We start from the raw sequence: 27,169 nt of genomic DNA, 5'->3' as shown, positions 1-27,169 counted from the left end.
TGTGTGTGTGTGTGTGTGTGTGTGTGTGAGTGTGTCTGTCAGCAGTCTGTTGAGTCTCATGACTGAAAATATAATTATGTGACAACAGAGGGACATTGTTGTGTGTGTGTGTGTGTGTGTGTGCGTGCGTACGTGCGTGCGTGCGTGCGTGCGTGCGTGTGTGTGTGTGTGTGTGTGTGTGACAATCATCCGTGACTCACACATCATCGATGTTCACACGCTCTCGAACGGGACACGGGAAACATCTCCGTCGTCGTGACGACCGCTCCAAGCTCGGGTACGACCCCCCCCTCGGGTGAGCCCCGCCCACCCGTTCTGTTATGCCTCAGGTGTCTTTTGCCACGCCCTCTCTATGCCCCGCCTCCCTCCCTCTCCTGGACCGCCTCCTCCCTCCCCTCCCCCCCACCATGCGTGACGTTGACGTCGCCCCCTGGGGGCGTGTCCGGTTCGTGCGGTCTGGGTACCGCCCCCCGGGGCGGGCGTGGCGCTGGTACCTCCTCAGCCTCTTCCAGCTCCACAACGAGACGGCGAGCGTGTGGAGCCCCCTGCTGGCCGCCGTCGCCATGGCGACCAGGTTCCTGATGTTCGCCGTCCTGCAGGGAGGGGTGAGGGGGCAGAGCCACATTTGATCTCCTGGCGCTCGAACGTTTTGTGTCTGACCTTTGGCCTCCACAGGGGATTCTGGGATTCCGGCTGCAGGGTCCAGAAGGTCAGGGGATTTCTGTCGACGCCCCCTCGCTGCCCCTCCTCCTCTACGCCTTCGCCGCCATCGCTCACCTGAGCTGCAGGTGAGACCAAAACACACCTTTATGCTAAATGCTAAGCTAACACACCAGCCATTGATTGATTGATTGATTGATCGCTGATCACCTGGTTGCCGTCGATAGTGCCGCCGCTCACCTGTTGCAGCCCAGCTCGGAGGGGGCGTGTCACTCGCTCCTCCTCCTCGACGGCGTGGGCGTGGCCGTCTATCAGTACGGCTACGCTCTGGCTCTGAGTGCGTACACTCCAGACGCCGCCTGGACGCAAAGCATGCTGGGACAGGTGCGTTCACGAGCGTCACGACGTCACCGATTCGCTGTCGGGCGTGCTGATGATGTCATCTCCAGCAGGCGTTCCTCCCCGCCGCCGCCATCCTCGCCGTGCTCGCCAGCGCCGCCTGCTGTTGGGTGAAGCGTCCGCGCCGCAGGAAGCTGGGTCAGCTGATGCCGATGGGCGTGGCCTACTTGCTGGGCGTCGCCCTCGTCGCCCACCGTCTCGCCACTTGCAGCTGGTCGGGCGGAGCCGCAGTACCGCTGCATGTCCTACAGGTGGCGCCACCTTTCTACCTCATTATTTATTCATTATTTAACATGTTTACAAACATGTTTATAAACATGTTTATAAACATGTGTGCAAAGCTCTACAATATAAAAATATATATTTTTCACTTACTGCACTTCCCAGCATGCATTGTGTCAGACTTAAAACTGGGGAAATTCATTTTTATAATATATTAAAAACACAAATCACTAACACTTCCTGTCTCCACCCCCTCCTGCCGCCAGAGGTCAAAGGTCAGACCGATTAACCGCCGTCTGCTCTCCGTCCACCAGGTGGTGCTGTTTCCTCTTGCGCTCTTCTTCTTCTCTTGCCCCGTACCTGAGTGCTTCGCCCCCGGGCGCTTCGATCTGATTGGCCGCAGCCACCAGCTGTTCCACTTCCTGCTGTCCGTCTGCATCCTGGTCCAACAGGAAGCGCTGTTCCAGGACTTCCTGTGGCGGCGGCCGGCGCTGCTCAGGGCGTTCGGGGAGGCGTGGCTCCTGACCGCCTGCGCCTCCTTCCTGTTTGTGACGGTCTGCTGCGGCGCGACGGCGTACAGCGGCTGGAGGCGGGGCCAAGCCCAGCCTATGACAGAGCAGAGATAGACAGAGCGTAAATATTAAAGTCATGCTTTCAAACTGCTGAGTCATCATCTCTACATTGCGTTCTGGAGCTGGTGGGCGGGGCCAGAGTCGCCCACCTGAAACATTTGTGTAAACGTCTCCATCAGACGTGGGCCTCATTTCTCCAGTGGGCGGGGCTTCTGGTCTTATCTGTTGGGGGACACGAACCGAGACGAGGAACCGACCAATCGGACGCTTGGAACTCACTCCGTGTGATGAAAGTGCTGCGCAGAGCAAACAGGTGTGTGCAGATAAAAAGTGAAGTTTGTCCAGAGGGCGTGGCTCAGGGACAGGTGAGAGGCGTGGCCCCTTTGAGCTGCCAATCAAACGACTCACGTGGAACCGTTGCTAATCTTAACCTCAGTCCAAAGTCGAATGAAACCACCGCCGCTCCGAGCAAGAAAACAACGGATGAGGTGAACGAACGCGTAAAAGTAGAACAAAAACAACAACAAAAACAAAACAAAGCAAAACACAGATAAACTAAACCAAACTAAACTAAACCAAACTAAACTAAACTAAACTAAACTAAACTAAACCAAACTAAACTAAACTAAACTAAACTAAACTAAACTAAACTAAACTAAACCAAACCAAACTAAACTAAACTAAACTAAACTAAACTAAACTAAACTAAACTAAGCTTAACTGAACTAAACTAAACTAAACTAAACTAAAACAATCATGGAGGAGAATTTATTCAGGTTTTCACCTGAAGAAGAGAGATGTTCATGGGTGGGGTCACCGGGAGGCGGGGCCACCACAAACCCAGGTGGGCGTGTCCCTTTAAGCAGCTCAAACAGCTGGTGTTTGTTCAGCCTGTTAATGATTAGCTCGGCGGCGGCCCCGCCCTGCAGTGACAGAACCTGGAGCCACCATGGACAGGTAGGTTCACCTCCTAAGGCTCCGACGCGACGGGATTGATAGAACCAATCAGAACGGGTTGGGCTTAGAACCCGTAGCGTCAGAACGAGACGCCGCCACCGCCGCAAGAATCAGCACCCGCAGGCCGCCATCAGCACGCAAACCAAACACAACCCGTGTGTCTGCGAGAGAATCAGGTAATAACACCTGCCACGCCTGGAGGAGTGTTTACACACACACATATATATGTGTGTGTGTGTGTGTGTGTGTGTGATGATGTGTCAACAGGAGGCTAGCTTAGCTTAGCATGAAGTCTTTTTCCCCATCCGGATGGGAGAAACTTCAATCCATTCCTGTTGAATTTTACTTTTAGGACTGAATTTGAGGCTCCGCCCACCTGCACGTCTATTGGTTCGTGACGGGAGGCGATCGAGATGATTGATGACTGATCTGTTCCTCGCTCAACTGGACCCGAGGAAGACAGAGGTAAACACGACGCATGAAAGGGAGTTTCGTTCGTACAACCAGCTCTTTATGGGATCCATAAGCAAACAGGAAGTCGCATCCCACTTCCTGTTTGTTTGTTTGCTTGTTTGTTTACCAGTTGGGTACGTTTTGGCCAAACCTCTCTCTGAGAAACCTGAATGTATTGTCTTAGTTTTTGTTGCCTGGTTTCCCTATAGAAATACTGATTAGCATCCATGTAGCTACCAGCGCTATATTTCACATAGATATGAACAGGAATGATCAAGGTACACTTCCCCTTCCTCTTCCTCCTCACTTCCTGTTTTCTCCCTGTCTCAGTGATGATGGCGGCTGTCGGACCAGAAGTCACCGAGTTCTCGTTCCTGTTACCAGGACCAATCAGCGTCGTCCTCCTCTTCCTCCTCCTCTCCATCTTCCTCACAGCTCTGTGCAGCGACTGCAAGAGGTCAGCAGGTTCACAGTCCAGGTTCACACAGTGAAACAGTCCAGGTTCACACAGTGAAACAGTCCAGGTTCACACAGTGAAACAGTCCAGGTTCACACAGTGAAACAGTCCAGGTTCACGCAGTGAAACAGTCCAGGTTCACACGGTGAAATAGTCCTGGTTCACATGGTGAAATAGTCCTGGTTCACGCAGTGAAACAGTCCAGGTTCACACGGTGAAATAGTCCAGGTTCACGCAGTGAAACAGTCCAGGTTCACGCAGTGAAACAGTCCAGGTTCATGCAGTGAAACAGTCCAGGTTCACGCAGTGAAAAAGTCCAGGTTCACGCAGTGAAACAGTCCAAGTTCATGCATTGAAACAGTCCAGGTTCACGCAGTGAAGCTGTCCAGGTTTACGCAGTGAAACAGTCCAGGTTCACGCAGTAAAACAGTACAGGTTCACGCAGTGAAAAAGTCCAGGTTCACGCAGTGAAACAGTCCAGGTTCACGCAGTGAAACAGTCCAGGTTCACACGGAGAAATAGTCCAGGTTCACGCATTGAAACAGTCCAGGTTCACGCAGTGAAACAGTCCAGGTTCACACAGTGAAACAGTCCAGGTTCACGCAGTGAAACAGTCCAGGTTCACCCGGTGAAATAGTCCAGGTTCACGCAGTGAAACAGCCCAGGTTCACGCAGTGAAACAGTCCAGGTTCACGCTGTGAAACAGTCCAGGTTCACGCTGTGAAATAGTCCAGGTTCAAGCATTTAAACAGTCCAGGTTCACGCAGTGAAACAGTCCAGGTTCACGCGGTGAAACAGTCCTGGTTCACGCAGTGAAACAGTCCTGGTTCACGCAGTGAAACAGTCCAGGTTTACACGGTGAAACAGTCCAGGTTCACGCAATGAAACAGTCCAGGTTCACCCGGTGAAATAGTCCAGGTTCACGCAGTGAAAAAGCCCAGGTTCACGCAGTGAAACAGTCCAGGTTCACGCTGTGAAACAGTCCAGGTTCACACGGTGAAATAGTCCAGGTTCACGCATTGAAACAGTCCAGGTTCACGCAGTGAAACAGTCCAGGTTCACACGGTGAAATAATCCAGGTTCACGCATTGAAACAGTCCAGGTTCACGCAGTGAAACAGTCCAGGTTCACGCAGTGAAACAGTCCAGGTTCACACGGTGAAACAGTCCAGGTTTACGCAGTGAAACAGTCCAGGTTCACCTGGTGAAATAGTCCAGTTTCACGCAGTGAAACAGTCCAGGTTCACGCAGTGAAACAGTCCAGGTTCACGCTGTGAAACAGTCCAGGTTCACGCTGTGAAACAGTCCAGGTTCACGCTGTGAAACAGTCCAGGTTCACACGGTGAAAAAGTCCAGGTTCACGCATTGAAACAGTCCAGGTTCACGCAGTGAAACAGTCCAGGTTCACACGGTCAAATAGTCCAGGTTCACGCATTGAAACAGTCCAGGTTCACACAGTGAAACAGTCCAGGTTCACGCAGTGAAACAGTCCAGGTTCACACGGTGAAACAGTCCAGGTTCACACAGTGAAACAGTCCAGGTTCACGCAGTGAAACAGTCCAGGTTTACGCAGTGAAACAGTCCAGGTTCACGCAGTGAAACAGTCCAGGTTCACGCAGTGAAACTGTCCATGTTTTCGCAGTGAAACAGTCCAGGTTCACGCAGTGAAATTGTCCAGGTTTACGCAGTGAAACAGTCCTGGTTCACGCAGTGAAATTGTCCAGGTTTACGCAGTGAAACAGTCCAGGTTCACGCAGTGAAACAGTCCAGGTTCACCCGGTGAAATAGTCCAGGTTCACGCAGTGAAACAGCCCAGGTTCACGCAGTGAAACAGTCCAGGTTCACGCTGTGAAACAGTCCAGGTTCACGCTGTGAAATAGTCCAGGTTCACGCATTTAAACAGTCCAGGTTCACGCAGTGAAACAGTCCAGGTTCACGCGGTGAAAAAGTCCTGGTTCACGCAGTGAAACAGTCCAGGTTTACACGGTGAAACAGTCCAGGTTCACGCAATGAAACAGTCCAGGTTCACCCGGTGAAATAGTCCAGGTTCACGCAGTGAAAAAGCCCAGGCTCACGCAGTGAAACAGTCCAGGTTCACGCTGTGAAACAGTCCAGGTTCACACGGTGAAATAGTCCAGGTTCACGCATTGAAACAGTCCAGGTTCACGCAGTGAAACAGTCCAGGTTCACACGGTGAAATAATCCAGGTTCACGCATTGAAACAGTCCAGGTTCACGCAGTGAAACAGTCCAGGTTCACGCAGTGAAACAGTCCAGGTTCACACGGTGAAACAGTCCAGGTTTACGCAGTGAAACAGTCCAGGTTCACCTGGTGAAATAGTCCAGTTTCACGCAGTGAAACAGTCCAGGTTCACGCAGTGAAACAGTCCAGGTTCACGCTGTGAAACAGTCCAGGTTCACGCTGTGAAACAGTCCAGGTTCACGCTGTGAAACAGTCCAGGTTCACACGGTGAAAAAGTCCAGGTTCACGCATTGAAACAGTCCAGGTTCACGCAGTGAAACAGTCCAGGTTCACACGGTCAAATAGTCCAGGTTCACGCATTGAAACAGTCCAGGTTCACACAGTGAAACAGTCCAGGTTCACGCAGTGAAACAGTCCAGGTTCACACGGTGAAACAGTCCAGGTTCACACAGTGAAACAGTCCAGGTTCACGCAGTGAAACAGTCCAGGTTTACGCAGTGAAACAGTCCAGGTTCACGCAGTGAAACAGTCCAGGTTCACGCAGTGAAACTGTCCATGTTTTCGCAGTGAAACAGTCCAGGTTCACGCAGTGAAATTGTCCAGGTTTACGCAGTGAAACAGTCCTGGTTCACGCAGTGAAACAGTCCAGGTTTACACGGTGAAACAGTCCAGGTTCACATGGTGAAATAGTCCTGGTTCACGCAGTGAAGCAGTCCAGGTTCACACGGTGAAACAGTCCAGGTTTACGCAGTGAAACAGTCCAGGTTCACCTGGTGAAATAGTCCAGTTTCACGCAGTGAAACAGTCCAGGTTCACGCAGTGAAACAGTCCAGGTTCACGCTGTGAAACAGTCCAGGTTCACGCTGTGAAACAGTCCAGGTTCACGCTGTGAAACAGTCCAGGTTCACACGGTGAAAAAGTCCAGGTTCACGCATTGAAACAGTCCAGGTTCACGCAGTGAAACAGTCCAGGTTCACACGGTCAAATAGTCCAGGTTCACGCATTGAAACAGTCCAGGTTCACACAGTGAAACAGTCCAGGTTCACGCAGTGAAACAGTCCAGGTTCACACGGTGAAACAGTCCAGGTTCACACAGTGAAACAGTCCAGGTTCACGCAGTGAAACAGTCCAGGTTTACGCAGTGAAACAGTCCAGGTTCACGCAGTGAAACAGTCCAGGTTCACGCAGTGAAACTGTCCATGTTTTCGCAGTGAAACAGTCCAGGTTCACGCAGTGAAATTGTCCAGGTTTACGCAGTGAAACAGTCCTGGTTCACGCAGTGAAACAGTCCAGGTTTACACGGTGAAACAGTCCAGGTTCACATGGTGAAATAGTCCTGGTTCACGCAGTGAAGCAGTCCAGGTTCACACGGTGAAACAGTCCAGGTTCACGCAATGAAACAGTCCAGGTTCACCCGGTGAAATAGTCCAGGTTCACGCAGTGAAAAAGCCCAGGTTCACGCAGTGAAACAGTCCAGGTTTACACAGTGAAACAGTCCAGGTTCACGCTGTGAAACAGTCCAGGTTCACACGGTGAAATAGTCCAGGTTCACGCATTGAAACAGTCCAGGTTCACGCAGTGAAACAGTCCAGGTTCACACGGTGAATTAATCCAGGTTCACGCATTGAAACAGTCCAGGTTCACTCGGTGAAATAGTCCAGGTTCACGCATTGAAACAGTCCAGGTTCACACAGTGAAACAGTCCAGGTTCACGCAGTGAAACAGTCCAGGTTCATGCAGTGAAACAGTCCAGGTTCACGCAGTGAAAAAGTCCAGGTTCACGCAGTGAAACAGTCCAGGTTCATGCATTGAAACAGTCCAGGTTCACGCAGTGAAGCTGTCCAGGTTTACGCAGTGAAACAGTCCAGGTTCACGCAGTAAAACAGTACAGGTTCACGCAGTGAAAAAGTCCAGGTTCACGCAGTGAAACAGTCCAGGTTCACGCAGTGAAACAGTCCAGGTTCACACGGAGAAATAGTCCAGGTTCACGCATTGAAACAGTCCAGGTTCACGCAGTGAAACAGTCCAGGTTCACACAGTGAAACAGTCCAGGTTCACGCAGTGAAACAGTCCAGGTTCACCCGGTGAAATAGTCCAGGTTCACGCAGTGAAACAGCCCAGGTTCACGCAGTGAAACAGTCCAGGTTCACGCTGTGAAACAGTCCAGGTTCACGCTGTGAAATAGTCCAGGTTCACGCATTTAAACAGTCCAGGTTCACGCAGTGAAACAGTCCAGGTTCACGCGGTGAAACAGTCCTGGTTCACGCAGTGAAACAGTCCAGGTTTACACGGTGAAACAGTCCAGGTTCACGCAATGAAACAGTCCAGGTTCACCCGGTGAAATAGTCCAGGTTCACGCAGTGAAAAAGCCCAGGTTCACGCAGTGAAACAGTCCAGGTTCACGCTGTGAAACAGTCCAGGTTCACACGGTGAAATAGTCCAGGTTCACGCATTGAAACAGTCCAGGTTCACGCAGTGAAACAGTCCAGGTTCACACGGTGAAATAATCCAGGTTCACGCATTGAAACAGTCCAGGTTCACGCAGTGAAACAGTCCAGGTTCACGCAGTGAAACAGTCCAGGTTCACACGGTGAAACAGTCCAGGTTTACGCAGTGAAACAGTCCAGGTTCACCTGGTGAAATAGTCCAGTTTCACGCAGTGAAACAGTCCAGGTTCACGCAGTGAAACAGTCCAGGTTCACGCAGTGAAACAGTCCAGGTTCACGCTGTGAAACAGTCCAGGTTCACGCTGTGAAACAGTCCAGGTTCACACGGTGAAAAAGTCCAGGTTCATGCATTGAAACAGTCCAGGTTCACGCAGTGAAACAGTCCAGGTTCACACGGTCAAATAGTCCAGGTTCACGCATTGAAACAGTCCAGGTTCACACAGTGAAACAGTCCAGGTTCACGCAGTGAAACAGTCCAGGTTCACACGGTGAAACAGTCCAGGTTCACACAGTGAAACAGTCCAGGTTCACGCAGTGAAACAGTCCAGGTTTACGCAGTGAAACAGTCCAGGTTCACGCAGTGAAACAGTCCAGGTTCACGCAGTGAAACTGTCCATGTTTTCGCAGTGAAACAGTCCAGGTTCACGCAGTGAAATTGTCCAGGTTTACGCAGTGAAACAGTCCTGGTTCACGCAGTGAAACAGTCCAGGTTTACACGGTGAAACAGTCCAGGTTCACATGGTGAAATAGTCCTGGTTCACGCAGTGAAGCAGTCCAGGTTCACACGTTGAAACAGTCCAGGTTTACGCCATGAAACAGTCCAGGTTCACCTGGTGAAATAGTCCAGTTTCACGCAGTGAAACAGTCCAGGTTCACGCAGTGAAACAGTCCAGGTTCACGCTGTGAAACAGTCCAGGTTCACGCTGTGAAACAGTCCAGGTTCACGCTGTGAAACAGTCCAGGTTCACACGGTGAAAAAGTCCAGGTTCACGCATTGAAACAGTCCAGGTTCACGCAGTGAAACAGTCCAGGTTCACACGGTCAAATAGTCCAGGTTCACGCATTGAAACAGTCCAGGTTCACACAGTGAAACAGTCCAGGTTCACGCAGTGAAACAGTCCAGGTTCACACGGTGAAACAGTCCAGGTTCACACAGTGAAACAGTCCAGGTTCACGCAGTGAAACAGTCCAGGTTTACGCAGTGAAACAGTCCAGGTTCACGCAGTGAAACAGTCCAGGTTCACGCAGTGAAACTGTCCATGTTTTCGCAGTGAAACAGTCCAGGTTCACGCAGTGAAATTGTCCAGGTTTACGCAGTGAAACAGTCCTGGTTCACGCAGTGAAACAGTCCAGGTTTACACGGTGAAACAGTCCAGGTTCACATGGTGAAATAGTCCTGGTTCACGCAGTGAAGCAGTCCAGGTTCACACGGTGAAACAGTCCAGGTTCACGCAATGAAACAGTCCAGGTTCACCCGGTGAAATAGTCCAGGTTCACGCAGTGAAAAAGCCCAGGTTCACGCAGTGAAACAGTCCAGGTTTACACAGTGAAACAGTCCAGGTTCACGCAGTGAAACAGTCCAGGTTCACACGGTGAAATAGTCCAGGTTCACGCATTGAAACAGTCCAGGTTCACGCAGTGAAACAGTCCAGGTTCACACGGTGAATTAATCCAGGTTCACGCATTGAAACAGTCCAGGTTCACTCGGTGAAATAGTCCAGGTTCACGCATTGAAACAGTCCAGGTTCACACAGTGAAACAGTCCAGGTTCACACGGTGAAATAGTCCAGGTTCACGCAGTGAAACAGTCCAGGTTCACGCAGTGAAACAGTCCAGGTTCACACGGTGAAACAGTCCAGGTTCACACAGTGAAACAGTCCAGGTTCACGCAGTGAAACAGTCCAGGTTCACGCAGTGAAACAGTCCAGGTTCACGCAGTGAAACTGTCCAGGTTTACGCAGTGAAACAGTCCAGGTTCACGCAGTGAAATTGTCCAGGTTTACGCAGTGAAACAGTCCTGGTTCACGTAGTGAAACAGTCCAGGTTTACATGGTGAAACAGTCCAGGTTCACATGGTGAAATAGTCCTGGTTCACGCAGGGAAGCAGTCCAGGTTCACACGGTGAAACAGTCCAGGTTCACGCAATGAAACAGTCCAGGTTCACCCGGTGAAATAGTCCAGGTTCACGCAGTGAAAAAGCCCAGGTTCACGCAGTGAAACAGTCCAGGTTCACGCAGTGAAACAGTCCAGGTTCACACAGTGAAACAGTCCAGGTTCACGCTGTGAAACAGTCCAGGTTCACATAGTGAAATAGTCCAGGTTCACGCATTGAAACAGTCCAGGTTCACGCAGTGAAACAGTCCAGGTTCACACGGTGAAATAATCCAGGTTCACGCATTGAAACAGTCCAGGTTCACGCAGTGAAACAGTCCAGGTTCACGCAGTGAAACAGTCCAGGTTCACACGGTGAAACAGTCCAGGTTCACGCAGTGAAACAGTCCAGGTTCACGCAGTGAAACAGTCCAGGTTCACGCAGTGAAATAGTCCAGGTTCACCCGGTGAAATAGTCCAGGTTCACGCAGTGAAACAGTCCAGGTTCACGCAGTGAAACAGTCCAGGTTCACGCTGTGAAACAGTCCAGGTTCACGCAGTGAAACAGTCCAGGTTCACGCTGTGAAACAGTCCAGGTTCACACGGTGAAAAAGTCCAGGTTCACGCATTGAAACAGTCCAGGTTCACGCAGGGAAACAGTCCAGGTTCACACGGTGAAATACTCCAGGTTCACGCATTGAAACAGTCCAGGTTCACACAGTGAAACAGTCCAGGTTCACGCAGTGAAACAGTCCAGGTTCACACGGTGAAACAGTCCAGGTTCACACAGTGAAACAGTCCAGGTTCACGAAGTGAAACAGTCCAGGTTCACGCAGTGAAACAGTCCAGGTTCACACGGTGAAACAGTCCAGGTTCACGCATTGAAACAGTCCAGGTTCACGCAGTGAAACAGTCCAGGTTCACGCAGTGAAACAGTCCAGGTTCACGCAGTGAAACAGTCCAGGTTCACACAGTGAAACAGTCCAGGTTCACGCAGTGAAACAGTCCAGGTTCACACGGTGAAATAATCCAGGTTCACGCATTGAAACAGTCCAGGTTCACGCAGTGAAACAGTCCAGGTTCACGCAGTGAAACAGTCCAGGTTCACACGATGAAACAGTCCAGGTTCACGCAGTGAAACAGTCCAGGTTCACGCAGTGAAACAGTCCAGGTTCACGCAGTGAAATAGTCCAGGTTCACCTGGTGAAATAGTCCAGTTTCACGCAGTGAAACAGTCCAGGTTCACGCAGTGAAACAGTCCAGGTTCACGCTGTGAAACAGTCCAGGTTCACGCTGTGAAACAGTCCAGGTTCACGCTGTGAAACAGTCCAGGTTCACACGGTGAAAAAGTCCAGGTTCACGCATTGAAACAGTCCAGGTTCACGCAGTGAAACAGTCCAGGTTCACACGGTCAAATAGTCCAGGTTCACGCATTGAAACAGTCCAGGTTCACACAGTGAAACAGTCCAGGTTCACGCAGTGAAACAGTCCAGGTTCACACGGTGAAACAGTCCAGGTTCACACAGTGAAACAGTCCAGGTTCACGCAGTGAAACAGTCCAGGTATACGCAGTGAAACAGTCCAGGTTCACGCAGTGAAACAGTCCAGGTTCACGCAGTGAAACTGTCCATGTTTTCGCAGTGAAACAGTCCAGGTTCACGCAGTGAAATTGTCCAGGTTTACGCAGTGAAACAGTCCTTGTTCACGCAGTGAAACAGTCCAGGTTTACACGGTGAAACAGTCCAGGTTCACATGGTGAAATAGTCCTGGTTCACGCAGTGAAGCAGTCCAGGTTCACACGGTGAAACAGTCCAGGTTCACGCAATGAAACAGTCCAGGTTCACCCGGTGAAATAGTCCAGGTTCACGCAGTGAAAAAGCCCAGGTTCACGCAGTGAAACAGTCCAGGTTTACACAGTGAAACAGTCCAGGTTCACGCTGTGAAACAGTCCAGGTTCACACGGTGAAATAGTCCAGGTTCACGCATTGAAACAGTCCAGGTTCACGCAGTGAAACAGTCCAGGTTCACACGGTGAAATAATCCAGGTTCACGCATTGAAACAGTCCAGGTTCACTCGGTGAAATAGTCCAGGTTCACGCATTGAAACAGTCCAGGTTCACACAGTGAAACAGTCCAGGTTCACACGGTGAAATAGTCCAGGTTCACGCATTGAAACAGTCCAGGTTCACGCAGTGAAACAGTCCAGGTTCACGCAGTGAAACAGTCCAGGTTCACACGGTGAAACAGTCCAGGTTCACACAGTGAAACAGTCCAGGTTCACGCAGTGAAACAGTCCAGGTTCACGCAGTGAAACAGTCCAGGTTCACGCAGTGAAACTGTCCAGGTTTACGCAGTGAAACAGTCCAGGTTCACGCAGTGAAATTGTCCAGGTTTACGCAGTGAAACAGTCCTGGTTCACGTAGTGAAACAGTCCAGGTTTACATGGTGAAACAGTCCAGGTTCACATGGTGAAATAGTCCTGGTTCACGCAGTGAAGCAGTCCAGGTTCACACGGTGAAACAGTCCAGGTTCACGCAATGAAACAGTCCAGGTTCACCCGGTGAAATAGTCCAGGTTCACGCAGTGAAAAAGCCCAGGTTCACGCAGTGAAACAGTCCAGGTTCACACAGTGAAACAGTCCAGGTTCACGCTGTGAAACAGTCCTGGTTCACATAGTGAAATAGTCCAGGTTCACGCATTGAAACAGTCCAGGTTCACGCAGTGAAACAGTCCAGGTTCACACGGTGAAATAATCCAGGTTCACGCATTGAAACAGTCCAGGTTCACGCAGTGAAACAGTCCAGGTTCACGCAGTGAAACAGTCCAGGTTCACACGGTGAAACAGTCCAGGTTCACGCAGTGAAACAGTCCAGGTTCACGCAGTGAAACAGTCCAGGTTCACGCAGTGAAATAGTCCAGGTTCACCCGGTGAAATAGTCCAGGTTCACGCAGTGAAACAGTCCAGGTTCACGCAGTGAAACAGTCCAGGTTCACGCTGTGAAACAGTCCAGGTTCACGCTGTGAAACAGTCCAGGTTCCCGCTGTGAAACAGTCCAGGTTCACACGGTGAAAAAGTCCAGGTTCACGCAGTGAAACAGTCCAGGTTCACACGGTGAAACAGTCCAGGTTCACGCATTGAAACAGTCCAGGTTCACACAGTGAAACAGTCCAGGTTCACGCAGTGAAACAGTCCAGGTTCACACGGTGAAACAGTCCAGGTTCACACAGTGAAACAGTCCAGGTTCACGAAGTGAAACAGTCCAGGTTCACGCAGTGAAACAGTCCAGGTTCACACGGTGAAACAGTCCAGGTTCACGCATTGAAACAGTCCAGGTTCACGCAGTGAAACAGTCCAGGTTCACGCAGTGAAACAGTCCAGGTTCACGCAGTGAAACAGTCCAGGTTCACACAGTGAAACAGTCCAGGTTCACGCAATGAAACAGTCCAGGTTCACGCAGTGAAACAGTCCAGGTTCACCCGGTGAAATAGTCCAGGTTCACGCAGTGAAACAGCCCAGGTTCACGCAGTGAAACAGTCCAGGTTCACGCTGTGAAACAGTCCAGGTTCACGCTGTGAAACAGTCCAGGTTCACACGGTGAAATAGTCCAGGTTCACGCATTGAAACAGTCCAGGTTCACGCAATGAAACAGTCCAGGTTCACGCATTGAAACAGTCCAGGTTCACGCATTGAAACAGTCCAGGTTCACGCAGTGAAACAGTCCAGGTTCACGCAGTGAAACAGTCCAGGTTCACGCAGTGAAACAGTCCAGGTTCACACTGTAAAACAGTCCAGGTTCACGATGTGAAACAGTCCAGGTTCACACGGTGAAACAGTCCAGGTTCACGCATTGAAACAGTCCAGGTTCACGCAGTGAAACAGTCCAGGTTCACACGGTGAAACAGTCCAGGTTCACGCATTGAAACAGTCCAGGTTCACGCAGTGAAACAGTCCAGGTTCACGCAGTGAAACAGTCCAGGTTCACACGGTGAAACAGTCCAGGTTCACACAGTGAAACAGTCCAGGTTCACGCAGTGAAACAGTCCAGGTTTACGCAGTGAAACAGTCCAGGTTCACGCAGTGAAACAGTCCAGGTTCACGCAGTGAAACTGTCCATGTTTTCGCAGTGAAACAGTCCAGGTTCACGCAGTGAAATTGTCCAGGTTTACGCAGTGAAACAGTCCTGGTTCACGCAGTGAAACAGTCCAGGTTTACACGGTGAAACAGTCCAGGTTCACATGGTGAAATAGTCCTGGTTCACGCAGTGAAGCAGTCCAGGTTCACACGTTGAAACAGTCCAGGTTTACGCCATGAAACAGTCCAGGTTCACCTGGTGAAATAGTCCAGTTTCACGCAGTGAAACAGTCCAGGTTCACGCAGTGAAACAGTCCAGGTTCACGCTGTGAAACAGTCCAGGTTCACGCTGTGAAACAGTCCAGGTTCACGCTGTGAAACAGTCCAGGTTCACACGGTGAAAAAGTCCAGGTTCACGCATTGAAACAGTCCAGGTTCACGCAGTGAAACAGTCCAGGTTCACACGGTCAAATAGTCCAGGTTCACGCATTGAAACAGTCCAGGTTCACACAGTGAAACAGTCCAGGTTCACGCAGTGAAACAGTCCAGGTTCACACGGTGAAACAGTCCAGGTTCACACAGTGAAACAGTCCAGGTTCACGCAGTGAAACAGTCCAGGTTTACGCAGTGAAACAGTCCAGGTTCACGCAGTGAAACAGTCCAGGTTCACGCAGTGAAACTGTCCATGTTTTCGCAGTGAAACAGTCCAGGTTCACGCAGTGAAATTGTCCAGGTTTACGCAGTGAAACAGTCCTGGTTCACGCAGTGAAACAGTCCAGGTTTACACGGTGAAACAGTCCAGGTTCACATGGTGAAATAGTCCTGGTTCACGCAGTGAAGCAGTCCAGGTTCACACGGTGAAACAGTCCAGGTTCACGCAATGAAACAGTCCAGGTTCACCCGGTGAAATAGTCCAGGTTCACGCAGTGAAAAAGCCCAGGTTCACGCAGTGAAACAGTCCAGGTTTACACAGTGAAACAGTCCAGGTTCACGCAGTGAAACAGTCCAGGTTCACACGGTGAAATAGTCCAGGTTCACGCATTGAAACAGTCCAGGTTCACGCAGTGAAACAGTCCAGGTTCACACGGTGAATTAATCCAGGTTCACGCATTGAAACAGTCCAGGTTCACTCGGTGAAATAGTCCAGGTTCACGCATTGAAACAGTCCAGGTTCACACAGTGAAACAGTCCAGGTTCACACGGTGAAATAGTCCAGGTTCACGCAGTGAAACAGTCCAGGTTCACGCAGTGAAACAGTCCAGGTTCACACGGTGAAACAGTCCAGGTTCACACAGTGAAACAGTCCAGGTTCACGCAGTGAAACAGTCCAGGTTCACGCAGTGAAACAGTCCAGGTTCACGCAGTGAAACTGTCCAGGTTTACGCAGTGAAACAGTCCAGGTTCACGCAGTGAAATTGTCCAGGTTTACGCAGTGAAACAGTCCTGGTTCACGTAGTGAAACAGTCCAGGTTTACATGGTGAAACAGTCCAGGTTCACATGGTGAAATAGTCCTGGTTCACGCAGGGAAGCAGTCCAGGTTCACACGGTGAAACAGTCCAGGTTCACGCAATGAAACAGTCCAGGTTCACCCGGTGAAATAGTCCAGGTTCACGCAGTGAAAAAGCCCAGGTTCACGCAGTGAAACAGTCCAGGTTCACGCAGTGAAACAGTCCAGGTTCACACAGTGAAACAGTCCAGGTTCACGCTGTGAAACAGTCCAGGTTCACATAGTGAAATAGTCCAGGTTCACGCATTGAAACAGTCCAGGTTCACGCAGTGAAACAGTCCAGGTTCACACGGTGAAATAATCCAGGTTCACGCATTGAAACAGTCCAGGTTCACGCAGTGAAACAGTCCAGGTTCACGCAGTGAAACAGTCCAGGTTCACACGGTGAAACAGTCCAGGTTCACGCAGTGAAACAGTCCAGGTTCACGCAGTGAAACAGTCCAGGTTCACGCAGTGAAATAGTCCAGGTTCACCCGGTGAAATAGTCCAGGTTCACGCAGTGAAACAGTCCAGGTTCACGCAGTGAAACAGTCCAGGTTCACGCTGTGAAACAGTCCAGGTTCACGCAGTGAAACAGTCCAGGTTCACGCTGTGAAACAGTCCAGGTTCACACGGTGAAAAAGTCCAGGTTCACGCATTGAAACAGTCCAGGTTCACGCAGGGAAACAGTCCAGGTTCACACGGTGAAATACTCCAGGTTCACGCATTGAAACAGTCCAGGTTCACACAGTGAAACAGTCCAGGTTCACGCAGTGAAACAGTCCAGGTTCACACGGTGAAACAGTCCAGGTTCACACAGTGAAACAGTCCAGGTTCACGAAGTGAAACAGTCCAGGTTCACGCAGTGAAACAGTCCAGGTTCACACGGTGAAACAGTCCAGGTTCACGCATTGAAACAGTCCAGGTTCACGCAGTGAAACAGTCCAGGTTCACGCAGTGAAACAGTCCAGGTTCACGCAGTGAAACAGTCCAGGTTCACACAGTGAAACAGTCCAGGTTCACGCAGTGAAACAGTCCAGGTTCACACGGTGAAATAATCCAGGTTCACGCATTGAAACAGTCCAGGTTCACGCAGTGAAACAGTCCAGGTTCACGCAGTGAAACAGTCCAGGTTCACACGATGAAACAGTCCAGGTTCACGCAGTGAAACAGTCCAGGTTCACGCAGTGAAACAGTCCAGGTTCACGCAGTGAAATAGTCCAGGTTCACCTGGTGAAATAGTCCAGTTTCACGCAGTGAAACAGTCCAGGTTCACGCAGTGAAACAGTCCAGGTTCACGCTGTGAAACAGTCCAGGTTCACGCTGTGAAACAGTCCAGGTTCACGCTGTGAAACAGTCCAGGTTCACACGGTGAAAAAGTCCAGGTTCACGCATTGAAACAGTCCAGGTTCACGCAGTGAAACAGTCCAGGTTCACACGGTCAAATAGTCCAGGTTCACGCATTGAAACAGTCCAGGTTCACACAGTGAAACAGTCCAGGTTCACGCAGTGAAACAGTCCAGGTTCACACGGTGAAACAGTCCAGGTTCACACAGTGAAACAGTCCAGGTTCACGAAGTGAAACAGTCCAGGTTCACGCAGTGAAACAGTCCAGGTTCACACGGTGAAACAGTCCAGGTTCACACAGTGAAACAGTCCAGGTTCACGCAGTGAAACAGTCCAGGTATACGCAGTGAAACAGTCCAGGTTCACGCAGTGAAACAGTCCAGGTTCACGCAGTGAAACTGTCCATGTTTTCGCAGTGAAACAGTCCAGGTTCACGCAGTGAAATTGTCCAGGTTTACGCAGTGAAACAGTCCTTGTTCACGCAGTGAAACAGTCCAGGTTTACACGGTGAAACAGTCCAGGTTCACATGGTGAAATAGTCCTGGTTCACGCAGTGAAGCAGTCCAGGTTCACACGGTGAAACAGTCCAGGTTCACGCAATGAAACAGTCCAGGTTCACCCGGTGAAATAGTCCAGGTTCACGCAGTGAAAAAGCCCAGGTTCACGCAGTGAAACAGTCCAGGTTTACACAGTGAAACAGTCCAGGTTCACGCTGTGAAACAGTCCAGGTTCACACGGTGAAATAGTCCAGGTTCACGCATTGAAACAGTCCAGGTTCACGCAGTGAAACAGTCCAGGTTCACACGGTGAAATAATCCAGGTTCACGCATTGAAACAGTCCAGGTTCACTCGGTGAAATAGTCCAGGTTCACGCATTGAAACAGTCCAGGTTCACACAGTGAAACAGTCCAGGTTCACACGGTGAAATAGTCCAGGTTCACGCATTGAAACAGTCCAGGTTCACGCAGTGAAACAGTCCAGGTTCACGCAGTGAAACAGTCCAGGTTCACACGGTGAAACAGTCCAGGTTCACACAGTGAAACAGTCCAGGTTCACGCAGTGAAACAGTCCAGGTTCACGCAGTGAAACAGTCCAGGTTCACGCAGTGAAACTGTCCAGGTTTACGCAGTGAAACAGTCCAGGTTCACGCAGTGAAATTGTCCAGGTTTACGCAGTGAAACAGTCCTGGTTCACGTAGTGAAACAGTCCAGGTTTACATGGTGAAACAGTCCAGGTTCACATGGTGAAATAGTCCTGGTTCACGCAGTGAAGCAGTCCAGGTTCACACGGTGAAACAGTCCAGGTTCACGCAATGAAACAGTCCAGGTTCACCCGGTGAAATAGTCCAGGTTCACGCAGTGAAAAAGCCCAGGTTCACGCAGTGAAACAGTCCAGGTTCACACAGTGAAACAGTCCAGGTTCACGCTGTGAAACAGTCCTGGTTCACATAGTGAAATAGTCCAGGTTCACGCATTGAAACAGTCCAGGTTCACGCAGTGAAACAGTCCAGGTTCACACGGTGAAATAATCCAGGTTCACGCATTGAAACAGTCCAGGTTCACGCAGTGAAACAGTCCAGGTTCACGCAGTGAAACAGTCCAGGTTCACACGGTGAAACAGTCCAGGTTCACGCAGTGAAACAGTCCAGGTTCACGCAGTGAAACAGTCCAGGTTCACGCAGTGAAATAGTCCAGGTTCACCCGGTGAAATAGTCCAGGTTCACGCAGTGAAACAGTCCAGGTTCACGCAGTGAAACAGTCCAGGTTCACGCTGTGAAACAGTCCAGGTTCACGCTGTGAAACAGTCCAGGTTCCCGCTGTGAAACAGTCCAGGTTCACACGGTGAAAAAGTCCAGGTTCACGCAGTGAAACAGTCCAGGTTCACACGGTGAAACAGTCCAGGTTCACGCATTGAAACAGTCCAGGTTCACACAGTGAAACAGTCCAGGTTCACGCAGTGAAACAGTCCAGGTTCACACGGTGAAACAGTCCAGGTTCACACAGTGAAACAGTCCAGGTTCACGAAGTGAAACAGTCCAGGTTCACGCAGTGAAACAGTCCAGGTTCACACGGTGAAACAGTCCAGGTTCACGCATTGAAACAGTCCAGGTTCACGCAGTGAAACAGTCCAGGTTCACGCAGTGAAACAGTCCAGGTTCACGCAGTGAAACAGTCCAGGTTCACACAGTGAAACAGTCCAGGTTCACGCAATGAAACAGTCCAGGTTCACGCAGTGAAACAGTCCAGGTTCACCCGGTGAAATAGTCCAGGTTCACGCAGTGAAACAGCCCAGGTTCACGCAGTGAAACAGTCCAGGTTCACGCTGTGAAACAGTCCAGGTTCACGCTGTGAAACAGTCCAGGTTCACACGGTGAAATAGTCCAGGTTCACGCATTGAAACAGTCCAGGTTCACGCAATGAAACAGTCCAGGTTCACGCATTGAAACAGTCCAGGTTCACGCATTGAAACAGTCCAGGTTCACGCAGTGAAACAGTCCAGGTTCACGCAGTGAAACAGTCCAGGTTCACGCAGTGAAACAGTCCAGGTTCACACTGTAAAACAGTCCAGGTTCACGATGTGAAACAGTCCAGGTTCACACGGTGAAACAGTCCAGGTTCACGCATTGAAACAGTCCAGGTTCACGCAGTGAAACAGTCCAGGTTCACACGGTGAAACAGTCCAGGTTCACGCATTGAAACAGTCCAGGTTCACGCAGTGAAACAGTCCAGGTTCACGCAGTGAAACAGTCCAGGTTCACGCAGTGAAACAGTCCAGGTTCACGCTGTGAAACAGTCCAGGTTCACGCTGTGAAACAGTCCAGGTTCACACGGTGAAATAGTCCAGGTTCACGCATTGAAACAGTCCAGGTTCACGCAGTGAAACAGTCCAGGTTCACGCAGTGAAACAGTCCAGGTTCACGCAATGAAACAGTCAAGGTTCACACGGTGAAATAGTCCAGGTTCACGCATTGAAACAGTCCAGGTTCACGCAGTGAAACAGTCCAGGTTCACGCAGTGAAACAGTCCAGGTTCACGCAGTGAAACAGTCCAGGTTCACGCAGTGAAACAGTCCAGGTTCACGCTGTGAAACAGTCCAGGTTCACGCTGTGAGACAGTCCAGGTTCACACGGTGAAATAGTCCAGGTTCACGCGTTGAAACAGTCCAGGTTCACGCAGTGAAACAGTCCAGGTTCACACGGTGAAATAGTCCAGGTTCACGCATTGAAACAGTCCAGGTTCACGCAGTGAAATAGTCCAGGTTCACGCATTGAAACAGTCCAGGTTCACGCAGTGAAATAGTCCAGGTTCACGCATTGAAACAGTCCAGGTTCACGCAGTGAAACAGTCCAGGTTCACGCAGTGAAACAGTCCTGGTTCACATAGTGAAATAGTCCAGGTTCACGCATTGAAACAGTCCAGGTTCACGCAGTGAAACAGTCCAGGTTCACACGGTGAAATAATCCAGGTTCACGCATTGAAACAGTCCAGGTTCACGCAGTGAAACAGTCCAGGTTCACGCAGTGAAACAGTCCAGGTTCACACGGTGAAACAGTCCAGGTTCACGCAGTGAAACAGTCCAGGTTCACGCAGTGAAACAGTCCAGGTTCACGCAGTGAAATAGTCCAGGTTCACCCGGTGAAATAGTCCAGGTTCACGCAGTGAAACAGTCCAGGTTCACGCAGTGAAACAGTCCAGGTTCACGCTGTGAAACAGTCCAGGTTCACGCTGTGAAACAGTCCAGGTTCACGCTGTGAAACAGTCCAGGTTCACACGGTGAAAAAGTCCAGGTTCACGCAGTGAAACAGTCCAGGTTCACACGGTGAAACAGTCCAGGTTCACGCATTGAAACAGTCCAGGTTCACACAGTGAAACAGTCCAGGTTCACGCAGTGAAACAGTCCAGGTTCACACGGTGAAACAGTCCAGGTTCACACAGTGAAACAGTCCAGGTTCACGAAGTGAAACAGTCCAGGTTCACGCAGTGAAACAGTCCAGGTTCACGCGGTGAAACAGTCCAGGTTCACGCATTGAAACAGTCCAGGTTCACGCAGTGAAACAGTCCAGGTTCACGCAGTGAAACAGTCCAGGTTCACGCAGTGAAACAGTCCAGGTTCACACAGTGAAACAGTCCAGGTTCACGCAATGAAACAGTCCAGGTTCACGCAGTGAAACAGTCCAGGTTCACCCGGTGAAATAGTCCAGGTTCACGCAGTGAAACAGCCCAGGTTCACGCAGTGAAACAGTCCAGGTTCACGCTGTGAAACAGTCCAGGTTCACGCTGTGAAACAGTCCAGGTTCACACGGTGAAATAGTCCAGGTTCACTTATTGAAACAGTCCAGGTTCACGCAATGAAACAGTCCAGGTTCACGCATTGAAACAGTCCAGGTTCACGCATTGAAACAGTCCAGGTTCACGCAGTGAAACAGTCCAGGTTCACGCAGTGAAACAGTCCAGGTTCACGCAGTGAAACAGTCCAGGTTCACACTGTAAAACAGTCCAGGTTCACGATGTGAAACAGTCCAGGTTCACACGGTGAAACAGTCCAGGTTCACGCATTGAAACAGTCCAGGTTCACGCGGTGAAACAGTCCAGGTTCACACGGTGAAACAGTCCAGGTTCACGCATTGAAACAGTCCAGGTTCACGCAGTGAAACAGTCCAGGTTCACGCAGTGAAACAGTCCAGGTTCACGCAGTGAAACAGTCCAGGTTCACGCTGTGAAACAGTCCAGGTTCACGCTGTGAAACAGTCCAGGTTCACACGGTGAAATAGTCCAGGTTCACGCATTGAAACAGTCCAGGTTCACGCAGTGAAACAGTCCAGGTTCACGCATTGAAACAGTCCAGGTTCACGCAATGAAACAGTCAAGGTTCACACGGTGAAATAGTCCAGGTTCACGCATTGAAACAGTCCAGGTTCACGCAGTGAAACAGTCCAGGTTCACGCAGTGAAACAGTCCAGGTTCACGCAGTGAAACAGTCCAGGTTCACGCAGTGAAACAGTCCAGGTTCACGCTGTGAAACAGTCCAGGTTCACGCTGTGAAACAGTCCAGGTTCACACGGTGAAATAGTCCAGGTTCACGCGTTGAAACAGTCCAGGTTCACGCAGTGAAACAGTCCAGGTTCACACGGTGAAATAGTCCAGGTTCACGCATTGAAACAGTCCAGGTTAACGCAGTGAAATAGTCCAGGTTCACGCATTGAAACAGTCCAGGTTCACGCAGTGAAATAGTCCAGGTTCACGCATTGAAACAGTCCAGGTTCACGCAGTGAAACAGTCCAGGTTCACGCAGTGAAACAGTCCAGTTTCACGCAGTGAAACTGTCCAGGTTTACGCAGTTAAACAGTCCAGGTTCACACAGTGAAATTGTCCAGGTTTACGCAGTGAAACAGTCCAGGTTCACATGGTGAAATAGTCCTGGTTCACATGGTGAAATAGTCCTGGTTCACGCAGTGAAGCAGTCCAGGTTCACACGGTGAAATTGTCCAGGTTTTACTCAGTGAAACAGTCCGGGTTTCACACAGTGAAACTGTCCCGGTTCGGGTTCACATGGTGAAACTTAAACCTTGTTCTTTTTCTTTTCCAGACAGTCATTTGAGCTTCAAGATCCTAATGCAGACAAAAATCCCCCAAATCTCATCAGTGTGGTAAGAGATCGTTGACCTTTTGACCTTTGACCTGTTGTCATTCCAGACATACAAAGAATGAAATAAATCATTCACATTATTTTACAGGTGAGTCTGGAAGATGCCTTAGAGGTGAGGGAGAATCCAGCCATCGACGAGATCCAGAAAGATGAGGGTGAACACACACAGAAAGACACACACACACACACACACACACACACACACACACACACACACACACACACACACACATACAAATCTGATTTTCACAACTGTTTTTCTCTCTTTTCCATTTCTGTTTTTCAAGTCAACCCTGTATCCGTCACTAACTGGAGCGGCCACTGGGGGGCGCCACAGAACCCACAACAGAACTTCCCAGGTCGGTTTAAAGTTCATGTTTACAGTAAATGGAACAAACCAGTTATTTATATCTTTACAGATCGAATCTCCATTGCTGGTCGTTTAAGAAACACGTTTCATGTAGAATTTCATGCTAATTCTCTTCCAATTTTGTTGTTGTTGTTGAAATCAGTAGAAACAGGGAAACGATGTGATCAATTCTTATCAACCGAAGCAGAGTTCAATATCTGTATCGATTAGCTGTTAATCCAATGACTGTTTTAATATCCGTGGACTTTGACCTCAGCTGTTCAGGCCAATGGCGGCGTGGAGGCGATGAAGACGCCGGATGAAGCTGAACCTCCTTCAGGTACTTCAGTTTCAGTTTCCACCTGTCGACCAGGTGTTTCGGATTCATTAAATCAGAAGCCATTTACTCCATTTCCCATGATTCCCTTCTGCTCATGTTGAGACTCTGAAGAGGAGGTCGCCATGGAGCTGACACCTTGGAGGAGCCACCTGAGGGCGCCGCAGAACCACGGTCCGTGTTTACCTGCACAGAAGGTTAGACAACAAATATTTATTGATCATTACAAATGAATCAATTTTTATTCCTCAGACTCCGCCCACATCTACCAAATAATTGAGCGCGAGAAGAACGGCAGCGGCGGCGGCGACGGCGATGAGCAGTCGGCGCCGACCAATCAGCAGCCAGAGGAGGATGGCGCTCATGTTGCCCAGGCGACAGACAGAAATGACATGTACGCCCGGGTTAGCAAGAAAGTTAGGCCAATCGCGTCACCCGTTCGCACGCCGGAGGCGGGGCAGGAGGGGGAGGAGGAGGAGTCACCTCCGCTGCCTCATCGGGAGGCGGTGCTAGAGGGATGATGGTCCATCCCAGCACCAAACAGATCACATATCACATGATCGGCGTATTGATCACTTTCCAATCACCTGTGAAATTTTCCTTCCTTCCATTCAGGCACTTTCTGTAACATACGTGACGATTCTTAACATGTAAATAACGTGTTCCAATGCCGCTCCGCTAAACCAGCGGCTAGCTGAAGCAGACGGGGCGGCGTCGACATGACAACTGTCAATAAAGGTTTATTGAAGGCTCGTCTGAGGTTTCACTGGATACACAGGCTCTGTTTGCCAGCAGCTAGCCCTAGCTAGCAGCTAGCCCTAGCTAGCATCTAGCCCTAGCTAGCAGCTAGCCTAGCTAGCAGCTAGCCCTTTTGACACAGAAAGCAACAGAGCCACACCAACCAGAATCAGAGAAAGGTTGTGTTGACGTTCATGTTTGACTCAAAAGTACAAAATAGATGGAGGAGGTGAAGATGGACTCCATGGAGGAGGAGGAGGAGGAGGAGAGGGAGGAGGAAGAGGAGGCGCTGGGTTCCTCCTGAGGTCGTCCATCTCGTCCTTCAAAGCATTGAGGTTCAGGTTGTTCTGACTGCTTCAGGTACCCTCCGACTTTAGCAGCTATCTTTAGCGACTAACTTTTGCAGCTAACGTTAAGCAGTCAGCTTTAGTCAATAACTTTAGTTGACAACCAGTTATTCACTAAACTTAACTTTATTGGTGCACTTTAGTGGCTAACTTTAGCCGTTAATTTTAGTGGCTAACTTTAGCATTTAACTTTAGTTGCTTACCATAGCAGTTAATTTTAGTGTCCAATTTTAGCAGTTAACTTTAATGGCTAACTTTAGTGGCTAATTTTAGCAGTTAACTTTAATGGCTAACGTTAGCAGTTAACTTTAGTTGCTTACCTTAGCAGTTAATTTTGGTGTCCAATTTTAGCAGTTAACTTTAGCAGTTATATTTAGTGGCTAAATTTAGTGGCTAACATTTGAGACTAATGTTAGTGGTTAACTTTAGTGGTTAATATTAGCAGATAACTTTAGTAACCAACTTTAGCAGTTAACTTTAATGGCTAACTTTAGTGGCTAACTTTAGAAGTTAACTTTAATGGCTAACTTTAGTGGCTAACTTTAGCAGTTAACTTTAATGGCTAACTTTAGCAGTTAACAATGGCTAACTTTAGCCGCTAACTTTAGCATTTAACTTTAATGGCTAACTTTAGTGGCTAACCTTAGAAGTTATATTTAATGGCTAACTTTAGTAGCTAACTTTAGCAGTTAACAATGGCTAACTTTAGTGGCTAACTTTAGAAGTTAACTTTAATGGCTAACTTTAGCGGCCAACTTTAGTGGCTAACTTTAGCATTTAACTTTAGTTGCTTACCTTAGCAGTTAATTTTAGTGTCCAATTTTAGCAGTTAACTTTAGCAGTTAAAATTTAGTGGCTAACTTTAGTGGCTAACATTTGAGACTAATGTTAGTGGTTAACTTTAGTGGTTAATATTAGAAGTTAACTTTAATGGCTAACTTTAGGAGGTTAGTGGCCACAGCGGCTAACGTTAAGCATTACCGTTAGCAGTTGACATTAGCCGCTAACTGCAGTCCGTCTTCAACATGTTTGAGGAGCTGAAGCGGCAGAAGCTTCAGAACATTTAGAGAACACCAGTAGAAATAAGAGAGACGGGGAGAACGTTTGGATGAAGGAGTCGATTTCAGAAGAGGAGTCAGATGATGATGATGATGAGGATGAGGATGATGATGCGTCATGACCGAGTCACATCTCAGTGGAAAATTGATCAGCTGACTCAACTCTAACTGGATGTTAGTTACATCAGATCATCCGTCCACCTGAGAACAGTTCATTCAAACGGGACAACTAACGAGTATTTCATCATTTTGGAAGTGTGTAATTTGGAAATTGTGTGTGTGTGTGTGTGTGTGTGTGTGTGTGTGTGTGTGTGTGTGTGTGTGTGTGTGTGTGTGTGTGTGTGTGTCAGAGAGAGTGTGAATGTTCAGAGTTCTGGTAAGTGATAAAAATGCAGGAGAACGTGTTTGCGTCACACTGAACACACACACACACACACACACACACACACACACACACACACACACACACATCTTATTAAAAATCAATGAATATTTGTAGCAGCGGTTTTGTGTCATTTTATTGAGACCGAAGTAAGAAAGAAGCTTCATTCTTGTCTTCAGCTGTTTATTGTAATTGTTGTTGTTACTGTTGTTGTTTTTACTGTTGTTGTTACTTTTTTTGTAATCGGTACTGTTGTTGTTACTGTTGTTAATGTTGTTTTTACTGTTATTGTTGTTCTTACTGATTTTCTTTTTACTGTTGCAGATGTTACTGTTGTTGTTGTTAACTGTTGTTGTTGTTGTTACTGTTGTTTTTGTTACTACGGTGGTTGTTGTTACTTTTTTTGTTATTGGTACTGTTGTTGTTCCTGCTGTTGTAACAGTAACTGTTGTTGTTGTTATTGTTACTGTTGTTGTTGTTACTGTTTTTCTTGTTACTGTTGTTACTGTTTTTGTTATTGGTACTGTTGTTGTAACGGTAACTGTTGTTATTGTTGTTGTTGTTACTGTTGTTGTTGTTGTTACTGTTGTTGTTTGTGCTGCTACAGACCAGGCGCGTGACGCCGGCGGATCAAGCTGAGGAGCAGCAGGAGCTGCACGTAGCTCACGAGCTTCTAGTGAGGACGTGCTGCTACGTGCGCGCGCACACGTTTCGGGAGGGGGGGGGTAAGGACAGGGGGGAGGAGTTACGCAATCAGAGGATCTCTGCTCAGTCCTGCAGCAACTACATGTAGTAGTATTGTACTACTGACGTACTAATAACTAGTACTAACAGTATTAATAACAAGTACTCACTAGTTCTAACTGTACTATAATAACTACTACTAACTGTATTGTAACTAGTAATAATACTACTGAAGTATTAATAACTCGTACTAACAGTACTAC

The 27,169-nt window shown here is 49.1% G+C and overlaps 2 protein-coding genes across 2 annotated transcripts; both read left to right on the top strand.

Moving 5' to 3' along the window:
• The first annotated feature begins 231 nt into the window (after nucleotides 1-231).
• LOC137597877 (membrane progestin receptor beta-like) lies at nucleotides 232-1,934 on the top strand. The gene is made up of 5 exons (XM_068318371.1): nucleotides 232-605; nucleotides 676-788; nucleotides 888-1,044; nucleotides 1,113-1,310; nucleotides 1,596-1,934. Exons 1-5 carry the CDS (start codon nucleotides 321-323, stop codon nucleotides 1,905-1,907), a joined length of 1,065 nt encoding a protein of 354 aa, XP_068174472.1. The 5' UTR covers nucleotides 232-320; the 3' UTR covers nucleotides 1,908-1,934.
• Nucleotides 1,935-2,761: 827 nt separating this feature from the next.
• si:ch73-204p21.2 (uncharacterized) lies at nucleotides 2,762-24,442 on the top strand. Its single transcript, XM_068318787.1, has 9 exons — nucleotides 2,762-2,986; nucleotides 3,163-3,275; nucleotides 3,594-3,720; nucleotides 22,952-23,012; nucleotides 23,100-23,166; nucleotides 23,299-23,370; nucleotides 23,638-23,700; nucleotides 23,803-23,871; nucleotides 23,950-24,442. The coding sequence occupies exons 3-9, from the start codon at nucleotides 3,596-3,598 to the stop codon at nucleotides 24,216-24,218; spliced, it is 726 nt and encodes a 241-aa protein (XP_068174888.1). The 5' UTR covers nucleotides 2,762-2,986; nucleotides 3,163-3,275; nucleotides 3,594-3,595; the 3' UTR covers nucleotides 24,219-24,442.
• The last annotated feature ends 2,727 nt before the right edge of the window (nucleotides 24,443-27,169 follow it).

This window comes from Antennarius striatus, chromosome 1 (assembly GCF_040054535.1).
Source record: "Antennarius striatus isolate MH-2024 chromosome 1, ASM4005453v1, whole genome shotgun sequence".
NCBI lineage: Eukaryota > Metazoa > Chordata > Actinopteri > Lophiiformes > Antennariidae > Antennarius > Antennarius striatus.
Note: the sequence above shows the minus strand (reverse complement) of the source record. Positions and strands in the feature narration are given on the sequence as shown.

What these genes read in the sequence shown, in the direction of transcription:
- si:ch73-204p21.2 (XM_068318787.1), top strand. Translation starts at nt 3,596, where the DNA reads ATGATGGCGGCTGTCGGACCAGAAGTCACCGAGTTCTCGTTCCTGTTA. An exon ending in CCCCAAATCTCATCAGTGTG is followed by an intron (nt 23,013 to 23,099) that starts GTAAGAGATCGT and finishes ATTATTTTACAG; the next exon opens with GTGAGTCTGGAAGATGCCTT. An exon ending in GAGGGCGCCGCAGAACCACG is followed by an intron (nt 23,872 to 23,949) that starts GTCCGTGTTTAC and finishes TTTATTCCTCAG; the next exon opens with ACTCCGCCCACATCTACCAA.
- LOC137597877 (XM_068318371.1), top strand. Translation starts at nt 321, where the DNA reads ATGCCTCAGGTGTCTTTTGCCACGCCCTCTCTATGCCCCGCCTCCCTC. An exon ending in TCGCCGTCCTGCAGGGAGGG is followed by an intron (nt 606 to 675) that starts GTGAGGGGGCAG and finishes TGGCCTCCACAG; the next exon opens with GGGATTCTGGGATTCCGGCT. An exon ending in CGCAAAGCATGCTGGGACAG is followed by an intron (nt 1,045 to 1,112) that starts GTGCGTTCACGA and finishes CATCTCCAGCAG; the next exon opens with GCGTTCCTCCCCGCCGCCGC.